The sequence below is a fragment of the Emys orbicularis genome, chromosome 2, assembly GCF_028017835.1.
Source record: "Emys orbicularis isolate rEmyOrb1 chromosome 2, rEmyOrb1.hap1, whole genome shotgun sequence".
Taxonomy (NCBI): domain Eukaryota; kingdom Metazoa; phylum Chordata; order Testudines; family Emydidae; genus Emys; species Emys orbicularis.
In genome coordinates this window covers 141,140,868-141,160,153 of record NC_088684.1, presented here as the reverse complement: position 1 = coordinate 141,160,153, position 19,286 = coordinate 141,140,868, and the positions used below count along the sequence as shown (strand labels likewise).

Here is a 19,286-nt window from a genome sequence, read left to right as displayed (position 1 = left end):
TGATTTCTTTATACTAATTTATTAATCAAACCCATCATCCTGCAGCCCAGGCTCCATCACCTCAGCCACCCAGCCAAGGGGGCACCGAATAAGGTTGACAACTAAACGCATCATCACGCTTTACTCCAACCCCGCCAGCTCCTCTCCTGGTGCATTCTGGGAATTGTAGTCCCTCTCCTTGCACAGCTGGCTTGGGCAGTCACCTGGGAGAACTACCACTCCCAGAACGCCGTGCGACAGAGCAGGTCTGTTGCAGTTTAAAAAAAACACCACACTCTTTGATGTCCACTTTATTCGGCTGCTGCTTTAATTTTGGCTCTAAACCACCCCCAGCCCCCTTCCTCCCCACCAGCCTTTCGCTTTTTTTCAGCTGAAATCTATTGTGGAGGCGGGAGGGAGAATACTGCTGGGGATTAAGGGGTTAAAAAGAACAGCTTTGGGGAGAGGATGGGAAATCACCCATGCACCATCTCCCCACTCCACCCACCCTGATTGAAGCAGGGACTTCCTGTGACAGTTCATTTCCTGGTTGGATGGAGCTGGAGGAAAGGTGGGGGTTGGAGTCAGATCAGCCCTGTAATGGTCTCTGGTTATCAGCTGCTGTTCGCCTCCTTTAAGTGGCAATGTTACCTTATAACCATGTTCCATCCAGGACCAGCAGAGAGGCTGCAGCAATGGTAACACTGTGGCCAAGCTGCTAGCTCCAGCCTATTTGCAGCAAAGCGCTGGGACAGCCGCCCCTTTAGCACCTAGGTGTGTGTGTGTGTGAGAGAAGGGGGGGGGTTACATGGATTTATTAGCTGCCCAGGAAGAGGTACATCATCCGTCTATAATCAACTGCTTGCAATGCTTTTGGGGGCTGGGTGATTAAGAGCAAGATTTTGTGAGTTTATATTTAGGGGAATGGTGGGAACATCTGACAAGGGTTTTATTTATTTTTCTGATTATTTGCCAAGGGTTTGTAATCGTTTGTCCTTCTTTGTTTTTATATGATCCTTACAGGTCTAAATCTGACCAGCTCTGCCTGCCAGGAGGGAAAAAAAGCATCTGCCCTACTTCAAACAAACAAACAAACAAACCAAAAAAAAATCACCACTAGGAGTGGATTATTTTTATTGGCTGGAATCAAGAAGGGGGAAAAATTTGGACCTTGACAACATCACCTTTAATCATAATACAATTATTTCTTTGGAGAGATGAAGAAGTTTTTTGACTCTCGTCGAGAGCAGGGTGGTTCTGGCCCTGGTTCTGGTACCAGTGGAGGAAGTGGCAGTAATACAGTGGCAGGGAGTGGGTACATTGGCAGGGTGTTCCATATTGGGAGATACCAGGTGACGGTGGATGAAGTGCTGGCTGAAGGTAAGATTGCAATGTCTTTATTTTCCCTTTTGAAAGCTGTTCCATTTACTATGAACAGAGAGGCTGAGGCCTTTCTTTAATAATCCTTCCGACCCCCAAGATTTCATTGTCCTGGAGGGGTTTGGGATCCGATGGCATTTACAGCTGACAGCTTTTCTGTTTTTCAGATATGTAAATCAATTGGGGGTAGTGCTGATTCTTTTTAGAAACCTAAAAGGAGAGCATAAAAACAGCAGGGACTGGATTTTTCCCAGCTCGAAACTTGGAATGCTTTAAAAACAAAAATCATGGCACATTATAGTGAGGGAACTCTGCACCTATAAACAGTGAAAGCAATGGTCTTTCCTCTAACTTTCTTCAGTCAGATTCCTCCTTTCCTCCCTTAGTCAGGAGGATACACGGGAGTAAATTTCTCCCTATGTTTATAGTGCATATTTTACAGAGGGAGTAGGGCAAACTGCTGGTTGGGGTATGGGATTGTCTATGTATGTGGGGCTACTGCAAAGAAAACTAGAATCTAGATTACATGTTTCAGCTGTAAGTGCTTTAAAAAGGGGGGAAAATCCACCAGTAAGGGTTTGAAATCCTAAAGGTGTAAAGTGCTTACAATGTAGAAAGCTGGTGGGGGGTGCGTATAATTTTATGTTTATCGCTATAGTTTTATCTGGAGCACTGCTGCTGTAACTAGAATGTTGCGTGTCCTATGCTTAGGCACTAACAGAACCTTATGAATGTTTCTCACTAGTAACCTTACCCTCGACCTTCAGAATAATGCTGCCTTCCCCTAGACCTACTCATAGGCCATCTTTTGCTCAACATCCTCTGAATTTTCAATCAGAGCAGTGTTTTGTTAATTGTATGGGGTTCTGCAAATGGATTGCCTAGAATAGGGTTAATAGGGAGAAGGAAGCTGATGCATCAGAACTGGGTGGAGGGGGGCCTATTCCAGCTCAGAGAGCCCTGGAAGGGACAGTGTATTTGGTCCTGTCTCCTCCCCACCCTTTCACTGTGGTGTCTTGGAAATCTCTAATTATCTTTTCAAGTCCTGGTTGATATGTAGCTCCCTACCTGAGGGTGACTGAAAGGCTGGTTGTGGGGCAGGCACACGCCATTGACTATGAGATGGGGGAGGAGGCCAAAATGGATCATCCAGAACAACCCACAAACTGGTGGCAATGATGATTTTGCTCTTGCTTGGTGGGGCACTGACTTTAAATATACGGTCTGTGTCTGTCTTGGTCTATTTCTTTAAGGCCCTGTTTGCAGTAGGAACCCATGAACTGGGCTAACTACCACCTGGTCCTGCTGTCATTACACACACGGCCTAAAACTTGCTCTCTGGCCTCATCCCTGTAACATAGGGGATAAATAGACTTCTTTGCCGATGAGTAATCGCTGCTGGCAAGTCCTGCCTGGGATGCTGATAGCAGCCTGAAGAAAGCTTCCATGCTCCTGGGACCTCTCGTGATCAGCCCTCATAAGTTGTATCTGTATGCATTTCAGTTAATCTGTTCTGTAGCCCACACTTAAGGGGGCTGGGATGGAGGGAGAAAGGCTTTTCCCCCTTGCCATGCTATCCTGATACCCCTGTACCTCTGCAGAATAACCTATTGCTGGAGCTCCTTTGTGAATGAGTGCCTGTGTGCTGAGAGCAAGGCCCAGGATTTAAGGACTCCTGGGTTCTAAACATGGCTTAGTGGTTAGGGATGGGACTGAGACCCAGGATTTGGCTCCTGGTCCTGAGTCTGCCGTCGACCTGCTTGCATAAGTAAACACGGCACAACTAAGCCTGTAAAATAGGTCTGATACATGCCTTGGAGCAAAGCTACAGGGATGTGAGAGGAGCGAAGTCAGTTCTTCTGTTGAATGCTGGTGCCTGGGTCCCTTCCCTCAAATGGGCCCATTGCTACAACTGATCAAAAATCCCTAAGGATGCTGAGAGCATCTCCTTCTTGGTGCATGTCTTAAAGGCCTTGCTATTCACCAGCCCACTTAATGGGGCATTGGGCTAGTGGCCCGTGAGATCATGCTGCTATGGGGGAATAGAGGCGATCACCCTCCCTAAACAGAGGGTACAGCTGAGGAAATCTGGGTCACTTGGGAGGCAGCGTAGATCAAACAAGCTGCAGCTTCACATTCTTCCTGCCTGCTGGCATTACATTCAGTGTGCCACTGCAATGCTCAATCAGGGGTGTTAAGGAAGCGAGTTGCATTGGCAGTGCTAGGGATCTGGAGAGCAGCCTAGCAACCTGGGCCTTGAGCTGGTGCAATCTGGATCCATCTCGAATGGAAAGCTTGCTTGCACCCATATGATACTGGTTGCGTGTGCTCGCTTGGCAATTTTGAAAGACTGAGCCCAGAAGCCTCCTCCTTCTCTGCTAGAGGAAGAAACCCATTAGGTGGCACTTTCCAAGTGGAGGTGAACTAAGATGTTGGCTGGGGTAAGAATACAGCCTTCCCTACCCATTGCTTAACTAAGGATGTCACGTTGGTGGGGTGGCACAAGGCATAGAAAGTGAGAAGCAAGATGGAATTTTTGCAAAAGTGAATGAAGAATTATAGTCTGAAATAATGTGTGTGTGTGTGTGTGCCTTGCAAACTCGAGGAACTAGTTTAACCAGCACTGTTGGAATTCAAGTGGCAGGAGACTTCCCTCTGCCTAGTGGGCCTTTTAGTTGCCCCCTCTGGATCCTGCTGAACAAACTCCGCTGAGGATGACTTATCCCTGGCGCATAAAGGGACTCAGGAAGAGACGGTACTTTGAAATGCACCCAATGGCAGATATTTCCAAACACTATTTCTCCCCCCCCACCCAGGGTGGATTTCTACCCTTCCCCCCCGAACCGCCATAAAAATGAGTGTGTTCCTCTCTGTATACAAATTCTGTTTGGACGCTTGTTTTCCTGCAACAAAAAGCCCTGATTTTTAATTTGGGAGTAAGGTAGATGGGGTGAGGAATTTGGATGATGATAGAGTACTAATACAGATATCTCTGTATTCTATGGTTAAAGTGAATTTAAAAGATGACTTTTTCAGTCCCTCTAGGAATAGGGTTGCCAATTTTGGTTGGACGTATTACTGAAGGTTTCATCACATGACATAATTTTAAAAGATAAATCTTTAATTCCTGGAGATTCCAGGGTAATCCTGGAGGGTTGGCAACCCTATCTATGAACAGCCATCTTTCTTTAATCCAATTGAGGTGTTGGGCCCAGTTTTTGAAGAGACTTTCTCCACCAAAGTTTACAGAGGGTTAGATACTCCAGAAGGCTAATGCTGTTTGTCTTTTGGAACCCTTCAAGGCCTAATTTAAAATCAGTGAGGTCAGAATGTCTCTACTAAAGTTGATGAGCATTTTTTGCCACTGATGTTCATGAAGCTAGGATTTCTCCCTGGATGGATCACAAATGGCGGCTGAGTCCCACTAGTATCCTGTTATCAAAAAAAAAAAAAAAAGGACAGTAGAATTTAGTGCAGTTCTTCATCTCTGCTTCTAAGACAACTGGAGCTAGATGCAATGGGGATATGACTGTGATGGGAGAGGGTTGGGATGGTAGAAACATGTTTTAAAGGGAGTAACAGAGACTTGCAAAGAAGTTCATATGTCTGTGCTACTTGTGCCTCAGATTGCATGAGTGTCCTGCTTGTACCTAATGGCTTAAGTTATCAAGGGCCATATTCTGTGCTGTTACCCCTGTGACACCCATGTAGTTTCTGGGGTTAAACGGAGGGCTGAATTTGGCCAAAGATGTGTATGCATATTGGCAGGTTCATGTCATCATAGCTAACATCCCACTTGTCTTGGGCTGCTTTTAGTCTAACTTTAAAGTTAGAGGCAACATTTCGTCCCATTCTACGCACATATGCTTTTTAAAACTTCTGTGTGTTCATTTATTTTGCTTTCTAAAACTGTTTTTTGTAGAAACAGACCAACTCCTCCGAGTAACACAACAGTTTTTTTGGGGGGGGGGGGGGGGGCTCTTCACTCAAATTTTGCAGCCACTTCTGGTGAGAGTGTATGATATTAATTAGATTTTCCTCACCAAGGTATAGATACACCTCTACCCCGATATAACGTGACCCGATATAACACGAATTCTGATACGTGGTAAAGCAGTGCTCCGGGGGCGGGGCTGCGCACTCCGGTGGATCAAAGCAAGTTCGCTATAACGCAGTTTCACCTATAACGTGGTAAGATGTGGTGGTGGGTTTTTTTTTTTTTTTTTTTTTTTTTTTGCTTCCGAGGACAGCGTTATATCGGGGTAGAGGTGTACTAACATTCAGGGATAAGGAATATAATACCTATGGAAATGTGCTGTTGTAACAACTGAGTGTAGAATTTTCAGGCTTTGTATTTTACTAGATCTAAGAAACAAACCCCACAAAAGGATATTTTGTTGCTCTTCTCTATAGGTGTGTGTGTGTGTGGTTTTTTTTTTTTTTTTTTTTTTTTTTTTAATATAAAAGGTGACAAGCTTTGTAACTTCTCGGGCACCATTGTGCTAGTAGCGCAGATTCCCAATTATGTAGTTTAGACAACCCGTCTTGGATGAAGTTTTTGAAGACTTGAGCAGGAATTAAAGTAAAGCCCAACTATTTCTGGTTGAGACTATTTGTTGTCTGATGTTCAGAATTAGCTGAATATGGATGTTTTTGGATTGCAAACTAATCCCTTTATCTACCTGAAGTGGGGAACATGCCTGCCTTTGTATATGTACAGTATGGGAAGCAGTGTGGTTGAGTGGATGGGGCACTGGCTGGTCCGTGTTCTAGTGATCCACCTTTTGAACTTCAATATCATGAGCTAGAAGCTTGTGACATGAGAGATGGACTCCACATCCCCCCACCCCCCCAAGGCGTGGAAGGAACTACATAACTCTAGTGAATATAACAGGAGTACTTGTGGCACCTTAGAGACTAACAAATTTATTTGAGCATAAGCTTTTGTGGGCTACATCCCACTTCTTCGGATGCATAGACTGGAACATGTATTGAGGAGATAGATAGATATAGATATATATATATATATATATATATATATATAATCTAATACACACAGCATGAACAGGTGGGAGTTGTCTTACCAACTCTGAGGCCTTGGCTACACTTGGCAATTCACAGCGCTGCCACGGCAGCGCTGTGAAGCGCGAGTGTAGTCACGCTGCAAGAGCTCTCTCGCAGCGCTGTAAGTACTCCACCTCTCCGAGGGGGGGGGGCGTTTTCACACCCCTGAGCGCAGCAAGTTGCAGCTCTGTACAGCGCCAGTGTAGCCAAGGTCTAAGAGACCAATTAAGTAAGAGGAAAAAAAACTTTTGAAGTGATAATCAAGATAGCCCAATACAGACAGGTTGATAAGAAGTGTGAGAGTACTTACATGGGGAGATAGATTCAATGTTTGTAATGGCTCAGCCATTCCCAGTCTCTATTCAAACCTAAATTGATTGTGTCTAATTTGCATATCAATTCGAGTTCAGCAGTTTCTCGTTGGAGTCTGTTTTTGAAGCTTGTCTGTTGTAAAATAGCCACCCGCAGGTCTGTCATTGAATGACCAGACAGGTTAAAGCAGGGGTCGGCAACCTACACGCGAGCCGATTTTGAGTGGCACGCTGCCTGCCCACTGAGAGGAGGAGGAGGGGCCAGAATGCACCAAGCTGGGGGAAGAAGGGGGAGGAGGGAAGCTTGGCTGCCGCAGGACCAAGCTTCTGCCTCCTGCCCCTGCAGGGGAGAGCGGTGTGTGTGTGGGGGTCCCAGCCCCCCCGCCCCACTCAGCCCCCCCACCCACCGCTCTCCCCTGCGGGGGCAGGAGGCAGAAGCTTGGTCCTGCGGCAGCCAAGCTCCCCCCCCCCCCGTTTCTTCCCACAACATGGTGCATTCCGGCCCCTCCTCCTCCCCCCTCTCCCTGCCGGCGAAGGGGAGGGGGAGTGGAGCAGAGCGGAGCGCAGCGTGCTCGCTGCTCCATAGAGCAGGCAGCGAGAGGTAGGGAAGGGGGTGGAACAGGGCATATCCCTCCCAGCCCCCTGCCATGAGCCGCTCAGGGCAGGGGGCTGGGAGCACCCCCACAAGCCAAGCACCCCAGCCTTCTGCCCTGCACCCCCCTCACACCCTCCCAGCCCTCTGCCCTGACCTCCCTCCAACACCCAGCCCTCTGCCCTGCACCTCCACACACACCCCAGCCCTCTGCCCTGACCTCGAGTCGCCCCCAACACCCAGCCTTCTGCCCTGCACCTCCACACACACCCCAGCCCTCTGCCCTGACCTCGAGTCGCCCCCAACACCCAGCCTTCTGCCCTGCACCTCCACACACCCCCAGCCCTCTGCCCTGACCTCGAGTCGCCCCCAACACCCAGCCATCTGCCCTGCACCTCCACACCCCCTCAGCCCTCTGCCCCTCCCCCCAACACCCAGCCTTCTGCCCTGCACCTCCACACACCCCCAGCCCTCTGCCCTGACCTCGAGTCGCCCGCAACACCCAGCCATCTGCCCTGCGCCCCCAGCCCTCTGCCCTGACCTCGAGTTGCCCCCAACACCCAGCCTTCTGCCCTGCACCTCCACACCCCCCCAGCCCTCTGCCCTGACCTCCCCCCAACACCCAGCCTTCTGCCCTGCACCTCCACACACCCCCAGCCCTCTGCCCTGACCTCGAGTCGCCCCCAACACCCAGCCATCTGCCCTGCGCCCCCAACACCCAGCCCTCTGCTCTGACCTCGAGTCACCCCAACACCCCAGCCTTCTGCCCTGCACCTCCACACACACCCCCAGCCCTCTGCCCTGACCTCGAGTCGCCCCGCTCAGCCCACTGCAGGCCTAGGTGAACAGAACCCCAGGCTGGAAGCGGGCTGAGCAGGCTGGCGGCGTAAGATCAGCATTTTAATTTAATTTTAAAGGAAGCTTCTTAAACATTTTGAAACCCTTGTTTACTTTACATACAACAATAGTTTAGTTATATAATATAGACTTATAGAGAGACCTTCTAAAAAACGTTAACATGTATTACCGGCACGCGAAACCTTAAATTAAAGTGAATAAATGAAGACTTGGCACACCACTTCTGAAAGGTTGCCTACCCCTGCGTTAAAGTGTTCTCCCACTGGTTTTTGAGTATTATGATTCCTGATGTCAGATTTGTGTCCATTAATGCTTTTGCGTAGAGATTGTCTTGCGCACCCCCCCCTCCCTCTTTGGGGAAGACCCCCTTCCATGGGCAAGATGGCACCACATCCATTCTTGGCCTCTGCAGCTTACAAGGGTGCCAGTTACTCGACTCCTTGGGGAGAGAGAGGACTCCGGTGTGGACACCTGGACCGGACTGAAAACACAAAACTCGCATGCCATAGACCTGCCAACAGAACCGCTCTAGGACGCAGCAGAGCTGGGCTGGGTTTGACGTGACAACCTACAAACGAAAGGCTGCATATCCCATTGCTGAGCTGTGACTGTCCCAAGTTCCCCTTTTAACCTGAGTAGGACAGACTGCCCTCCTAATGTTGATATCCTTCAAACAAAACCGAAGTGGGTGGGGACAGTCTTACCGGGAAGGCTGGCTGGAGTTGAAATCTGGCTTTGCATGTATGCAGTGCTTCCACATTCCAGGCATGCCATTGTATTCATCACTGGCTAGTGAGAGGTTCCAAACTGCTCAGGTGTACTACAGTAGCATCAGGGCTGGAAAGTGGGTCTACGTTAAGTGGGGGTTTCCTGTCCCCTATAACTCTGGCTCAATTGTACAAAGTGAGGGCCTGACCCAGAGCCCACTGAAGTCGGTGGGAAGACTTTAAACCAGGTCCTGCATGGGCTTCGAGCATGACGCAGATTTTCTTCACTTAATGTAACCTGAAAGTGGAACCTCCATCTGACAAGCCCCTTTCCAGCTCTTGAACAGAATTGCTAATTGGAGGTGGTAAACATGGCTTAGCAGGCAGACTGCGAATCGGCAATCCAAGGTTCTCTTCCCAGCTGCTGATTCGCTGCAATGCTTTGGGGGCATTGGCTAACCATTCGGCCTCGTTTTGCAGATGGGTAGATGAGGTCTGACCATGCTTGCCTGCCCATATGGGTGTTGTGAGGCATAATTAATATTTGTAATGAGCTTGGATATCTTTGACGAAAGAGGTTATATAAGCACAAGTACTGATTTGAACTGAGCCTTGGCTAATAATGGAAGGTAACAGAATAAATAACTTGACCAGTGTAACATGACCTCATTGCTGGGTGGGGACAGATCTTTCGGATATGTGTAAGAAACCTATTTATCTTTTGAGTCTGGGATTGGCTATGGCACTTGTTTGGGGGTGGTGAAGGGAAGAATAATAGGCACTAGAACAGCTAATGAGGTAGTAGGTTTCTTGCTTATGATACTGGCAGGGAAGCATTGGCAAGATCAAAGGGGAAACCTGTTCCACGGGTGACTGGCACATCTCTGGGGTTCTCAGACTTCCTCCTTACAGTCTACCCTCTCCTGTGGCAGGCACAGTACTTCTCTCTAGATGAAGTATTAAACAGATTAGTAGCTGTCTTCAATTTACAGCTGGAAACCAGGAGCAGGCCTATCCAGCTCTCCGTTGACCTAGGGGCCCTATATGTGGTCCTATCACTATAGTATCTGAGCACTGCACGAATATCATTAAACTCATTCTCCCTACACGCCTGTGAGGTGGGGGAGTATTATCCACAGACACGCAGATGAAGCGACTTCGCTAAGGTTGCACAGGAAGTCAATGGTCAAATCAGGAATCAAAGCTGGGTGTCTCGAGTCCTAGTCCAGGGCCTTCTCCACAAGACCATTCTAGTTCTCCTGTTATGTTCTGTGGACTATAATGTGGAAGTCACTGGAATATCTTGCAGGAGCAGAGCCTCCTGCTGACCTCGGGCCAAAACCCAGTACTGTTACAGTAAGGAGGGTTAAAACTCCTCTGGAATAATATGCTCTTCAGTAGCTGACTTCCATCAAATCATTTTGAAAACAAATTTAATACCGGTGATGAGAATGAGCACGTAGGTGAAAAGCAGGAGCTGAGAGCTCCTCATTCTTTGTACTCCCATCTACATGGGCTTTAGTGCTTGAATCTGGTCTTATGCTGAGGAAAGGTGGCTGGTGAGATAGTCTCCTATCTTGATTTCTTTTTTTAGTATACTGGTCTATATAAGCAAGAGGTTATAATTTCTAATTTGGATGGAGAACTTGCTGGTCATACCAACTGTTTTGATGCAGGTAGCCCTGGAATAGGGCACTAACTCCAAAGTAATTAGGATTGCTGTTCAGAGGGACATGATTCATATAAGGCCAGGCGGGACCATTGTGATCTTCTAGGTTGATGTCCCGCGTAATTTCTGTAGCCAAGAGACTAGTGGCCCCAGTTCTTTAAATTATACTGGCCAAAACCCAAGCTACAGGAGCAAGAAGAGTGACCCAATGGTGCGGGCCAAATAGAAGACTGTCATGCTGGAACTTTTGAAATCGTTAGTATGACACTCCCCAGGAGTACCCAGGGCTCTGAGGAACCTCTCAGCTACTTGCCCTTTGTGTAAAGCAGCCTTGTTTGTGTCTGCTGTAGTTCAGCTCTCTGAAACCAGCATCTGGCCACTCAAACAGGGCCTCCCAGGTCTCACACTCTCAGTTCAGGCTAGTTATAGGCACATAACAGCCCCCGAGTTCCTTGAATGTTCCCTCTGTAGTATCCAGCCCCTGTCACTGGCAGAAATTACCAGCTAAGCTGCCCCTGAAGGAGCAGTGTATACACAGTTCGACTGGTACAACTCAGGATCAGGTCCTTTATACCACAATAACACTGGCATAGTTATAGTGAAACAATCATAAGTTTAACAAAGATTGAGAGTGAGGAAGGATAAGAACAATAGGTTACATATAAAACAAAAGGAATTGTACACATTTTATTGTCTAAACTTAACTTGAACAGGCTAAGCCCTTGTCTAAAGAAAATCTATCTTTATCCACATGTCCTCGACAGTGCTTTCAATTGAACCCTGGTTGAGTTCCCATTTTCATGCGTGTAATCACACTGCTGGATTACTCCCTAGGTGCAGGATAAAATGGTGTCCTTTTTGCCTGCTACTTATCTCCCCAAAGGTCATTGGTGGTTGTGTTTTTGGTTTTTTGTTTGTTTGTTTGCACCCTAGAGGCAGGACGACGCCTGAGACAGTCTTCAGTGTCTTCCCATCTCTTTCTTTACTCCATGTGCAGATTTGGCTACTATTGTGTTGCTTTATAATGCTTAAGTTGTGTATCTCTCTGTCAAATGAAAATTATTTCCTGTCTGGAAGAAATCTGTTTGTCAGCTCTGCTTGGGACATTGGTTTTAAAACATGTTTAGAACGTAGACACAATTTCTTAAATCTCATCCGTACATCCATCATGCAATTATGAGGATCAGTGTAATCCTGGCTTTCATTTAAGATCTCTCATGACATTCTTTATAGATAAAGGAGTTTGTCAGGCCTGTTAGGAGTTGCTGATATGGAGCAGTGATCCCTTTGCCGGGTGGCACCAATGGGCCTCTGTCACATTTAGGAATCACTTTAACTTCCATCATAAGAATGACACTCATAACACTGACATCCCCTTCTACTCCGTTATCTCTACCAATCAAAAAAAACCCCAAACCCTATCCCAAGCAGAATTTTGACCCCATAAAGAGACAAGTGCCAGAGACTTCATGAACTCCACCAGGGACTTCACTATTTTACATGGAAGGCACTCTGAAACTATGGTGATGAGTGGTAGCATAAAATGCTAAGACCGAGAAATCAGTAGATTTAGCTATATCTACCTCTTCCCGGGAAAACATGTTCCAAAAGAAACTCCATGAACAAGACCCTTAATGTTTGCATACGTCTGTCCTGATGTCAGCAATACACCTATAAGCCTGTTTCTCTATGCTTTTAGCACTTGTTCGTGTATTTTACCACCTAAATTCCTGCCTTAGACTCTGGATCTAATTCTCTGCAGGAGCATGGATATGTTCCTTCACCACTCTGCCTCCAACTGCCACTGGTAAAATGGGGATATACTTCCCTTCCCAGGCATAACTTGAGGATGTGTTACTGACAGCTTTTAAGAGGGCTTTCTGCTTTCAAAGCACCTTAAGATACTATTTCCAAAAGGTAATCACTGCCACAATAGAATAAAATAGATCTGTAGGAAATCTTGCCTAGTCACTAAATATACTTTGTGGCTGCTGCTAACTCATGAGTTGTGATTTTGTTTAAGATTGCGGTCTTAATAACTCTATTGTAACCTTGTGATGTAGGTAGCAATTGCATGAAGAACCTTTTGGCTGGTTCCATGTGAGATGTAAGGAAGTCTGTTCAAAATTCAACCCTCAGAGTCCTGCAAATTGCTCATGAAACTGTTATGAGTGATCTGTAAAAGTCTGTCTGCATTTATCTGTCTGCATTTATCTATGTATCACGAGTGTTTCTGAAATACCCAGCAGTACTATATGTAGGTACAAATGAGTCGGAGGCACATGCTTGCCTTTTTTCTTGGGAACGGTTTACGGAGACACCTCTCCTTACAGGAGAGGATAGGAGTGGGTAGAGGCAGGCAGAAAGTAGGTAGGATGACTTAATGATTAAGTACTAGTTTGGGACATCCAGGTCCAGTTTCCCCCTCCATGTAGACTCTGTGTGATCTTGTGTAAGTCACCAGGGGCCATCATTTTAAATGTATTTAGGTGCCTAAAGATGCTTCGTGAGACTTCAACAGCACATAAGTGCCTAAATTCCACAGAAGACAATAAGAGTTAGGCACCTAGTGGGATTTTCAAGAGTACCTATCTGCACCTTTAGTAGGGAAGTACATTGTAAAAAACCAGCCATGTCCCCAAGAGCTATGATCTAAACCCGAGGTTCTCACACTGGGAGGGTGTGGAATGTATTCTGGAGGGGCATGAGAAGCTGAGGGGTAGGGAGGGGGAACTTGTATGCAGTAATGAATAACTAGCAAAGCTGATTCCTCCAGACATATTAGCTCCTCAAATGGCGCTGTACATTTTGATGGATTTCTGGTCTACAAAGTTGTTGACATCTGTACGTGAATCTGTTTGCTACGCCACTGTGTGCATGTTTAATAGTGAGCATTGACCACAATCACAGTTTTGCTTTTGCTCTTATTACAATGGGTTGTTAGCTCTGTTTGAATTACTGCCTTACTGTTTTAATATTTGGTGAGAGTTTAAAAAAATTAAAAGAAAATTAATCGGTCTCTGTACTTGTGTGCTGGTGAGGCATAAGCTGCTACAGACACACAGAACGGGGGTGCGATCAAATAAGTTTTGAGAACCACTGATCCAAACAGGCAAAGGGTGGGCGAAAGAGAGGCAGGATGGCTTAGTGGTTAGGGGATTAGCCTGGGGTTCATTCCCTGCTCTGTCACAGACTCCCTGACCAGTCACTTGGTCTCTCCGTGCCTCAGCTCCTCATCTGTAAAACTATCATATTTGCCTAATTTATGCGGGTGTTGTGAGGATACATATATTGAAGGTTGTGAGGTTCTCCGATTCCATGGTAACAGGGGTCATGTAAATACCGTAGATGTGTCTGCAAATGCTATTGGGTAATGTGTTTCATAGCATCGAGCGGTCATCTTGTCCAGTCTCCTGTACTCATGGCAGTATTATCTAGACCATCCCTGACCGGTGTTACCATGTCCACCCTCAGTCTTCTCTTCTCCAGACTAAACAAACCCAATTTTTTTTCCATCTTCCCTCATAGGTCATGTTTTCTAGGCTGTTAATCATTTTTTGTTGCTCTTCTCTGGATTCTCTCCAATTTGTCCACATCTTTCCTGAAATGTGGCACCCAGAACTGATTCCCTGTGGGACCCAGCCCATTCTGGGTGAAGATGGTTTCCCACAGCTTCTCCAACTCTGCTGCTTCACCTTGTTCTATTCATGAAGCAGCTTAAAAAAAAAAAAAAGACACAAGAAATTGGGAGTGGCTGCCACACTTTTTTTTTTTTCCATAGGACCTGCTTCTTGGAGCAGGTTCTCTGGGGCACTGCATTATGGGACCATCAGCTGGATTGGTGTAGACAGAATGCTTGTGGCCACCCGGGGGAGCAGTCAGCATAGACTGCACCAGGTGTGAGCCGAAGACCACCTAGGAGTCGCAAAGGATGCTTGCAAAAGGCATGGCCCAGCTGTAAGATGTTGAAAACACATTGTAGGATCAAGACATTCCAGCCAATGTTGTCTGATGGGGGTACAAGTGCCTGATGTAGAGACATCTGACACACTGTAAAATGGGCATAACCAATACTTGCCTTCCTCAAGGGTGGCTTGTGAAGCATAACTGATGCCTGGTAAGCACTCTGAGATCTCTGGAAGGTGGTATTCCAAGGGCTTTGCCTACTAGGCTTTCAGAATCCCTCTCTGGCTACAGATGGGCTGTGAAATCTTGTTCCATAGGAGCACCGAATGTTTGTATGCCCAAGCCAGGCAGAAGGGAGAGGCGGCTCAGTCTTGGGTACAGCACTGAACAAGCAAGGAGCAGTCCTTGGGCATGATCAGAGTTGGCAAGGTCTAATCAGTTGCCAATCATTTATTGGGTGCATTTTAAGGTTTTCTTCTGACTGTGAACAATGTATACCGAGTAGTATTCAGATGAGGGATTTTGGTTGTCTTGGTTGGGAAGAGCAGCTGCCAGAAGAGTGATGGGGTCACTTGGACACTGGATCAGCTTCAGGTGGTGGGGATACCTGGGTGTAGCACAGTAGCTGCTGGCAGGGAAGAAATTTTGGCTTACGGTTGGATCCCTCCTTGTGGCTTCTAATCCTTTCCCCTTTGGTTTCAATATTTTTTCCATCCAAGCCAATACCCAGTTATTTATGATTTATTTTATCGTGGCATCTAAAAGCCCCAGCCAATGTTATCGCTCCATTGTGCTAGGCACTGTATAAACACATGGTAAGACAGTTCCCACCCCCAAGAGTTTGCAGTCTAAATAGACAACAGAGAAAGGAAGGATTATTCATCCTGTTTTACAGAAGAGGAACTGAGACTTAGAGATGAAGTGACTTGCCTAAGTCACACAGGTAGTCTGATAGTGCTGGGAAATGACCCCAGACCTACCAAGTCATGGTCCAGTGCTTTAACAGCAACACCATCTTTCCCTGTTCTCACAGAGACGTAAGCATTTAACTTCAATAGCAAAGAGCACCTTAACACTCCCTCTTTATTGGAGTCTGTTTCAGAAATATGCTTCCCTAAACACAAAGCGCTATAATCTTGTCTCTGCATGTCCTGGGGATCTTTGCGTTGGTTTCATACTTGCAGAGCGCATACTGCTTATTATTGGAACCTACGGGCTTTGGGTTTTTTTTGGTTCAGTTAAAAGTTACTCTAAGATTTTAAGTAATCAAACTCTATGGGCTTTAAGGTTTGGTGTAGCTAGGCTGTGTAAAGATTCAGTGATGGATTGTACTGAAGCATCTATATAAGATGTATTTAGGGTATGGTGACTTAACCGAACCATCTAATAACTTGGGTGTGGGTGTGTGTGTGGGTGTGTGTGTGTGGTTTTGTTTTTTTTTTAAATGTTCCATTGCATTCTACAGACACTGTCTAATGCTTTCCTCACTCCAAGAGGAAACTGAGGCACAGAGACGGTAGCTGACTTGCCAAAGATTGGTAAACCAGGAATAGGCTGCAGGAGTTCTGGCTCCCACTCCCCTCCTTGAACCCCTAGTCCATACTGCCTGTCCATTGTTCTCCTAACACATTCTGTCATGATTAGGTGACATTGAGAACAAGCATTATAAATGTCCAAGTCCTTTCTAGACAGTGTTTAGGGGTGGGGCTGTTATTCCAGAAGGACTTGGAGTAGGGATGTAGGGGGGTTATTGGTACCTGATAAGGGACAATGTCTATCTCTTTGTATGTTGACCGGAGTTAAGTTCCAGCAAACCATCTTAAAGCAAACTATTCATACTCCACAAACCTTGCTAAGAAGCATACTGCACAGACACCTTTCAGTGCAGTACAACTAACACCTGAAGAGTCATGCCCCAAACCTAGACCTCTTTGTGCAGTCCTAATACACTGGGGTGTGTAACCATCACCCTGGACCTCTTTGTGCAATAGTAATACAGTAGAGTTGAATGTGATGAGCAAAATCTGCTCTTGACTATCTAACCGTTGGTTTCAATTCCCTGATAGCTACGGACTGTGACAGTAGAATCCTCTCCCAGTGCCTTGCAATGTAGTCAGGAACTGAAAAGGTCATTGTTGGCTTCAGGGGTCAATTTACATATCTTCTCTCCATAGGAATGTTATGCAGTCCTTAACTGAGTTTTTTTTTTTCTTACTCATTGAGGTGACAGATTAAGAAACAAGCTATTCTGCAGCTTAGACACACATGCAATTCTACTAAACACAATCTACTTACAATTATACGCTAGTCAGCCAATTTGCCTGGTACTGGAGTTAGGCTTAAGCTATTGTAAAGAATAAAATTATCAGATACGCAGATAAGTTGGGGAAGAGTCAATACAGCTTTTGTAAAGGGAAATCATGCCTCGCCAACCTATTGGAATTCTTTGAGGAAGCCAACAAGCATGTGGACAAAGGTGACCTGGTCAATATAGTGTACTTGGACTTTCAGAAAGCCTTTGACAAGGTCCCTCACCAAAGGCTGTTGAGCAAACTAAGCAGTGATGGGGACGCAAGGGAAGATCCTCTCATGAATCAGTATCTGGTTAAAAGATAGGAAATGCAGGGTCGGCATAAATGGCCAGCTTTCACGTGGGGAGGTAAATAGAGCTCTGCACAGATCCAAAAATGTGGATCCGCATCTGAGTCACGATCCATAAAGATGGTAAACAATGCATCCGCGGATGCAGATATTCAGACATCTGCGGATTTGCAGGACTCTAGAGGTAAATAGTGGGGGTCCCCCAAGGATCTGTACTGGGACAGTGCTGTTCAACATATTCCTAAATGATCTGGGAAAGTGGGTAAACAGTGAGGTGACAAAGTTTGAAGATGATAGAAGATTACTCAAGATAGTAAAGTCCAAAGCTGTCCGCAAAGAGTTATAAAAGTATCCCCCTACACTGGGTAACTGGGCAACAAAATGACAGATATTCAGTGTTGATAAATGCAAAGTAATGCACATTGGAAAACATAATCCCAACTATACATACATAACGATGGGTCTAAATTAGCTGTTACCACTCAAGAAAGAGATCTTGGTGGATAGTTCTCTGAAAACATCCACTCCCTATGTATCGGCAGTTTAATAATTTAAAAAAAAAAAAAAGGGCAATTTTTTAAACAGAATGTTAGGAATGGCTACGAAAGGGATAGAAAATATCATAATTCCTCTATAAAATTCCTGGTACTCCCTCATCTTAAATACTGGTAACCTCCTCTCAAAAAAAGATGTCTTAGAATTGGAAAAGGTGCAAAGAAGGGCAACGAAAATGATTAGGGGTATGGAACACCTTCCATATGACGGAGAATAAAAAGACTGGGGCTGTTCCCTTAGTTGTCTCTTTTCTAAGTTGGAGATATGATAGAGGTCTATAAAATCATGAATGGTGTAGAGCAAGTGAATAGGGACATGTTAATTACCCCTTCTTACTTAGACTTAGTCCATCCTGTGCTTTGCTGCACATTGGGCTACCCACATTTGCCATCCTTGCCTGTCAACTGCCCTTCTCTCCAAATCTTCCCATTTCATGTTGAGGATTTCTGGCTTCCATTCAAGGGCGGTATTTGGTAAGCGTTCTTTTTCCATTCTTGGCACGTGTCCCAGCCACTGATGTCGTCTTTTACAGATTATTTGTGAGAGGCTGCCTTGTCCAGTCATTTTTCTGACTTCTTCATTCGTCTTCCTATCTCTCTATGTTCTCAATATTCTTCTCAGACATTTGATTAAATGCATCCAGCTTTTGCATATCTTTCTTGGTAAGTGGCCATGTCTCACTGCTATATGTTGCAATGGTGACAACAATTGCAACAGTTTTGTCTTGCAGGAGATGTTTTTGAGTTGACAGATGTTTTTGAGTCTTCCAAATGCAGTGTTTGCCTTCCCGATTCTTCTTCTTCTTCTTCTTTCCTCAGAACTAGTACCATCTTGGCTGATGGTACTTTGAAGATACGTAAAATTGTCCACCTTCTCCAGTTTCTCTTCAATTTTGATTTCTGTCCCTGTAGTCCCCATTAACATGACTTTACACTTCTTTGCATTGTATCTCAAGCCTGTCTTCTCCCTTACTACTTTTACTTGGTTTGTGCATTTTTGTAGTCCATTGGCATCTTCATTGATAAGAGCGATGTTATCAGCAAAGTCTAGACCAAATAGCCTTGAATTGTTCCATTTTAGGCCATATGTATCACTGTTGTATTGTTTTAATCCATAGTCAATGACTAGCATAAACAAAAAAAGGCACATGACGCACCTTTTGCCTTACACCTGTTGTGATGCTGAATGGCTTACTCAATCCATTTTAATGCAGCATTTTGACATTCAGTTGGCGTAGAATGCCTTCATTATGGAATTCCAATAAAAGTTATTAACATTTTGTTCCACAATTTACCACATTGTTTCTCTGTTTACTCTATCAAATGCCTTCTGAAAGTCCACAAAATTGATTGCAAATCTGCCTTGGAATTCAATTGTGTTCTGAATAATCCGTCTCAGGGTGAAAATAGCATCTGTGCATGATCTCCCTTGTATACATCCAGTTTTTTGTTCACCTAGGATGGTATCCATCTTTCCTTTCATTCTGTTCAGGAGGACTGCTGCTAAGACTTTTTCTGTGACAGATAGAAGTGTTACTCCCCTCCAATTTGAACAATTGTTTAGATCACCTTTCTTTGGTAACTTGATTATGATACCAAGGGTCAATTTCTCTCCCCCCTCCCCACCCCCCCCGGCACTTTCTCCTCTGTCCATATTTTGTTGCA

General features: G+C 45.6%; 1 protein-coding gene across 1 annotated transcript in view; it reads left to right on the top strand.

The window, feature by feature from the left end:
• Positions 1-521: 521 nt before the first annotated feature.
• Positions 522-19,286, top strand: part of AAK1 (AP2 associated kinase 1) — a 121,487-nt gene continuing 102,722 nt past the window's right edge. Inside the window, exons 1-2 of the mRNA XM_065397973.1 lie at positions 522-814; positions 1,003-1,359. Of these exons, the coding sequence (XP_065254045.1) occupies positions 1,197-1,359 (163 nt within the window). The 5' untranslated portion in view covers positions 522-814; positions 1,003-1,196. The remainder of the gene's footprint in view (positions 815-1,002; positions 1,360-19,286) is intronic.